Source organism: Piliocolobus tephrosceles, chromosome 6 (assembly GCF_002776525.5).
Source record: "Piliocolobus tephrosceles isolate RC106 chromosome 6, ASM277652v3, whole genome shotgun sequence".
In the NCBI taxonomy this organism is placed as follows: Eukaryota; Metazoa; Chordata; class Mammalia; order Primates; family Cercopithecidae; genus Piliocolobus; species Piliocolobus tephrosceles.
In genome coordinates, this window is record NC_045439.1 from 111,538,887 (window position 1) to 111,544,886 (window position 6,000).

Below are 6,000 nucleotides of genomic sequence, written 5' to 3' on the forward strand. Positions count from 1 at the left end.
AAGAAAGTTTAAAAGCAAATCCAAGAACTTTTTTTTTTTAATTTTTTACTCTTTAAACTGGGTACTCTATGCTTCATCTCTAGTTACTTTCTTCACCCAAGGACAATGTATTGAATGAGTAGCTAAAATACCTACCTAAAACAAAATAGTGCTTTTTTCTGCTTTGGCTAATAGAATGGTGGAGGCAGGGATCAGTAACTTACAAAACCCTAGTTAAAGTGAAAATACATGGCCACATACAGTGACTCATACCTATAATGCCAACACTTTGGTAGGCCAAGGTAGGAGGATCTCTGGGGACCAGGAGTTTGAGGCTGCACTGAGCTTTGATGATGCCATTGCACTCCAGCCTGGGTGACAAGGCGAGACGCTGTCTCTAAAAAACAATAAAAATTTAAAATTTTGATATATGTGGCCAAGCACAGTGTCTTATGCCTGTAATCCCTGCAATTTGGGAGGCCGAGGTAGGCAGATCACCTGAGGTCAGGAGTTCGAGACCAGCCTGACCAATGGTGAAACCCTGCCTCTGCCAAAAATACAAAATTAACTGGTGGTGCATGCCTGTATCCCAGCTACTTAAGAGGCTGAGGCAGGAGAATAGTTTGAACCCAAGAGGTAAAGGTTGCAGTGAGCCAAGATGTGCCATTGCACTCCAGCCTGGGCAATAAGAGCAAGACTCCATCTCAAAAACAAACAAAATTTTTGAAATATGTGATTTTGTTATAGTGTATTCTTACTAGGTTTCCATTTAAAATTTCATTTTCCAAATTATTAACTGACTTGTCTTTTCCCTCCTCTTTTTAGGAAGAAAAAAGATGCAATTGATCCCTTACTATTCAAGTATAAAGTGCAACCCACTAAAAAAGAATTACATGAGTCTGCTATTGTTAAAGCAACACAAATCAGGTAAAACTCACTATCTTCTCAATAGTAGTTCAAAGTAAAATAATTATGTAAGATTAAAAAGGTCTGATGTAGAAGAAATAGGAAGTACTGTGATTGCTTTCCTTTTAAAAAGTAAATGTACATTTATATGTTCATAGACTGATTAAAATAAATCCTAAGAATCTTGATGAAGGCCAGGTGGAATAGCTCACGTCTGTAATCCTAGCACTTTGACAGGCCAAGCCAGGAGGATCACTTGAGGCCAGGAGTTCAAGACCAGCCTGGACTATGTGGCAAGACCTTGTCTCTATTAAAAAAAAAATCCTAATGGACTGATTGAGCCCTTTGTTTAGATGACTAACCCCAAATAGTCTTCTATCTAAAGAATTAAAAAGGGTCCTATTTATGAAGTACTTTTCATGAGATAACTTAATTTTTAATATTAATGAAGGTGCTTATAAATGTTAATGTTTGTAGTATTCATTAGACAAACATTTGATCAGTTTTTTCCTATTCATTAAGAAAGTTAAATCATAAAAAATGAGTATCTTTTAAAAGTTCTTGTTTGAGGCCTAATCAGAGGAGACAGAAGTTAATATAAGAAGTTGCTTTAGTGAGTAGTTAATACATAAAATAACTGGCTTTAGGTTATACAGATATATTTTAGGAAAATCCCTATTGTTGCCTGTTGGGTTTAGGCTCTTAGTCATCTGAAAGTAAGAAGATATCAGCCAGCTGTCAACCTGCCACCTAGGAGTCAGTCTTGCATTTCATTTAACGTAAAATAAGTTTTGCTTGTGTTCTCATTGCTTTTGTTCCATATATATTCATGTGTCCAAACAAAAGTGGTAATAATAATATAAGTATTAAGAGAATCCTGAGATAGATACATCACTTTCTGTGGCTGTATTGAGGTATGTGTGGTTTGTTGGTTTGTTGGTTTTGGGGGGCTCGTCATTAGTTTAAGATCTCTAGAGCATTCTACATTTTACTGTATATTCAAAAATAATATTCCAAAACTAATGTTTGATTATTCAAACTTTTAAAATTGTGTTTAGTTTATGGGCTCATGAATAGCACTGTTGAGACTACAGATATTTTCCTCATTCACAGTTGAGTTTTTTTCTTTTGCCTTTAGTTCAGGATGTTATTTACATAATGTAATTCCCTATTTAATATTTTTCATTTTTCTATTTACTTTTTGATTTATACTTTAATTATTCTGCTAGACCATGGTTACAGTCTTGGTTAGCTCATTTTTTTCCTAATTGGTAAGCCAAAGAATTACAAGGTGAGAAAGTTATACTTCATAATAAAAGACTTAAATAACTTATAGGTCTTTGTTAGCATCAAAAAATAGTACAATGCTATTATTTTAATAAAGAGATGGTAATATTCCTCTAATAAAGAAGAAGACTTGATATGCTAGAGTAGTATTGACATGTAGAACTTTCCTTTTTTTTTTTTTTTTTTTTTTTTTTTTTAGTCTTGCTCCATCGCCCAGGCTGGAGTGCCGTGGCACAATCTCGGCTCATTGCAAGCTCTGGTTCCCGGGTTCACACCATTCTCCTGCCTCAGCCTCCCAAGAAGCTGGGACTACAGGTGCCTGCCACCACGCCCGGCTAATTTTTTGTATTTTTTTTTTTAGTAGAGACAGGATTTCACCATGTTAGCCAGGATGGTCTCGATCTGACCTCGTGATCCACCCACCTTGGCCTCCCAAAGTGCTGGCATGAGCCACCGTGCCCGGCAGAAATTTCTTTTATAATGGAAGTGTTATATGTATGTTATCCAACAGCCATGTGTCACCATTGAGAATTTGAAATGTAGCTAGAAAGAATGAGGGAACTGAGTTTTTAATTTTATTTATAAATAAACAATATGTGGCTAGTAGCTACCACGTAAACTAATGTAGTCCTTGAGGACTAGTTTCTTCAGCAGTCAACAAGTAATTACCTTCTCTTTATCACCTACTGTATGGTGCAGAGATATAGCGGAGTCCTTGTTCTCAAGGAGCTTTAAATCTAGGAAAAGAATATAGTCATCCTTGGTTATCTGTGTGGGAGGGAAATCTTTGGATGTTCAAGTTTCATAATTGGTGTAGTATTTGGATATAACCTACACACATCTTCCCATATACTTTAAATCCTCTCCAGGTTACTTATAATACCTAATACAATGTAAATGAAATATAATTCCTTGTTATACTGTATTGTTTAGGGAATACTGACCAACAAAAAGAGTCTGTACATGTTTAGTACAGATGCAGTTTTTATTTTCTCCAAATACTTTTGATCTACAGATATAGAGGGCTAACTATACATTTTTGGGAAGGCCACTACTTAAAAATCATATATGGTTTATTCACTTACTGGAGCTTTTAACTTGGCTTTTTCTTGAAAGGAATACATTGAACTCAATTAAAACATTTACTTTTTTCCAGAAATACTTCTATTTCTTTTCTATTGGTTTTGTTTTGTTTGTGGTGGTGGTGGTTACTCTTGTGGTTGTTTTTAACTGGGGGGCAAGGGAGAATAAAAAACAGTATGTTTTAGAATATTAATTTTAAGCCTCTTTTAATTTTCATCCCACTGATTTGTTGGTTGTCATGAGACTTAAATACAAAATGTTTTAAAATTTGATATAAGCTATGTTCAACTTTGTTTACAATATCCACTTGATATGCAGCACTTAATATGATTTCTGGTAGTCTACTGATTTTAATTTTTTGTTTTGTTTTGTTTTGCTTTGTTTTGAGACAGGGTCTCACTCTGTCTCCCAGACTAGAGTACAGCAGTGCAATCTCAGCTCACTGCACCCTCCGCCTTCCAGGCTCAAGCAGTTCTCCAGCCTAAGCCTCCCAGGTAGCTGGGATTACAGGCACCTGCCACTACCACCCAGCTAATTCTTTTTGTATTTTTAGTAGAGATGGGGTTTCACCATGTTGGCCAGGCTGGTCTCGAACTCCTGACCTCAAGTGATCCACCCTCCTCAGTGTCCCAAAGTGCTGGGATTACAGGCGTGAGCCACTGTGCCTGGCCTGATTTTAATTTTTAAGAGAATTTTAATGGTTATACTTGTAGGGGTAATAATCTAATTTTATAAAATTTGATTTACTCTCTATAGCATATTTTCCTTAAAGTTTGTTTTCTTTTTTGTTTACTTTTTTCTTTTTTTCTTTTTTTTTTTTTCTGAGACAGAGTCTTGCTCTGTTGCCCAGGCTGGAGTGCAGTGGTGTGATCTCGGCTCACTGCCTCCCGGGTTCATGCCATTCTCCTGCCTCAGCCTCCCAAGTAGTTGGGACTACAGGCGCCCACCACCACCACTAATTTTTTGTAGTTTTAGTAGAGACAGGGTTTCACCATGTTAACCAGGATGGTCTCAATCCCCTAACCTCGTGATCCACCCACCTCGGCCTCCCAAAGTGCTGGGATTACAGGCGTGAGCCACCGCGCCTGGCCCTTGAAGTTTGTTTTCTCAGTGGCCCCTAAACAACAAATGCATATGCTGTTTTTGTAATAGACTTTTTATAATAGATTGACTCATGTAGATCTTATAACTTCCTACATAAATACCTCTGTAAAAGTTTCTTGTAACTTCTACATAAATACTGTTAGAAGATGAAGTATCCTTTGATTCCTAGGCTTGAAATTCAGGTTATAAATTTACAGAAATTACGGAGTTTGGGTTGAACTCTTTGATGCTAACACTACCCTCTTTGACTTCCTTGCTTCCTGTAGCCGGAGAAAACACCTATTTTCTCGTGATAAACTAAAGCTTTTTCTGAAGCAACACTGTGAACCACAAGATGGAATCATTAAAATAAAGGTAATCAAATAATGAAATTATTTGTTGGAAGACAGAAAACAAAATGGGTAGTGTTATAAAGTTACATTGCTGAAATGTTATTTCAAAGATGATTAAAGATTGCTCTTTTTAAATCTGGAACCAATTTTTAGTACTTCTGAAAAATATTTCTTAGATTAATTACTATTTTTAAAATTGCTAGAATTGCTAGGTGGTTCAGTTACTACCACTTATAAAAAAGACCAACAAGGACAGGTGAAAATAGAAAATTTAGAAAAAGAAAAGTTATCTAGTGGGGCAGCTGTTGCTTCCTAATACCTGTAGTGTGGTTCTGGCTTATGAAGAATAGACAGATTCAAAGAACAATGCTAAACAGAGCCTACTAGATGAGAGAACGATGTATAATAAAAAGAGCATTGGCTGGGCACCATGGCTTACTCCTATAATCCTTGCACTTTAGGAGGCCAAAGTGTACGTATGGCTTGAGCCCAGGAGACTGGCCTGGGAAACATGGCGAACCCTGTATCTACAGAAATTACAAAAATTACCTGGGTGTGGTGGTGGTAACTGTAGTCCCAGCTACTTAGGAAGCTGAAATAAAAGGATCACCTGAGCCTGAAGAGGTCAAGGCTGCTGTGAGCTGTGATTGTACTACTGCACTCCAGCCTGGACAACAGAGTGAGACCCTGTCTCAAAATAATAATAATAATAATGTATCATGCTAATACTAAGCAGATTATATTTTGTTAATAACCATTAAGAGAGGAAAAAGTCAAGTTTTAGAGATTTCACATTGCATACCAAGTAAAAAGTTAAATGGTAAAACTCAAAGTAATTTTTTTTTTTTTTTTGGTTGAGATGGAGTCTCGCTGTGTCACCCAGGCTGGAGTGCAGTGGCCGGATCTCAGCTCACTGCAAGCTCTGCCTCCCGGGTTTACGCCATTCTCCTGCCTCAGCCTCCCGAGTAGCTGAGACTACAGGCGCCCGCCACCTCGCCCGGCTAGTTTTTTGTATTTTTTTAGTAGAGACGGGGTTTCACTGTGTTCGCCAGGATGGTCTCGATCTCCTGACCTTGTGATCCACCCGTCTCGGCCTCCCAAAGTGCTGGGAATACAGGCTTGAGCCATCGCGCCCGGTCCAAAGTAATTTTTTAAAATGCAAAATATTCAACTTTTATTGGGATAAAGACACACTAAGTAAAAAAAGCAATAGAATGGAGCCTCATGCCTGTAGACCTAGCTACTCCTAAGGCTGAGGTGGGAAGATCACTTGAGGCTGGGATTTCTTTTTTTTTATTTTATTTTATTT

General features: G+C 37.4%; 1 protein-coding gene across 3 annotated transcripts in view; it reads left to right on the plus strand.

The window, feature by feature from the left end:
* The window catches only part of BAZ1A (bromodomain adjacent to zinc finger domain 1A), a 128,665-nt gene that overhangs the window by 62,088 nt on the left and 60,577 nt on the right, over positions 1-6,000 (plus strand). For all 3 annotated transcript variants that reach the window (XR_002734774.1, XM_023227459.1, XM_023227458.2), the window contains exons 5-6: positions 805-906; positions 4,626-4,713. Coding sequence is in view for 2 of the 3 variants with exons in the window: in XM_023227459.1 (XP_023083227.1) it covers positions 805-906; positions 4,626-4,713 (190 nt within the window). In the remaining variant the exon portion in view is untranslated. The remainder of the gene's footprint in view (positions 1-804; positions 907-4,625; positions 4,714-6,000) is intronic.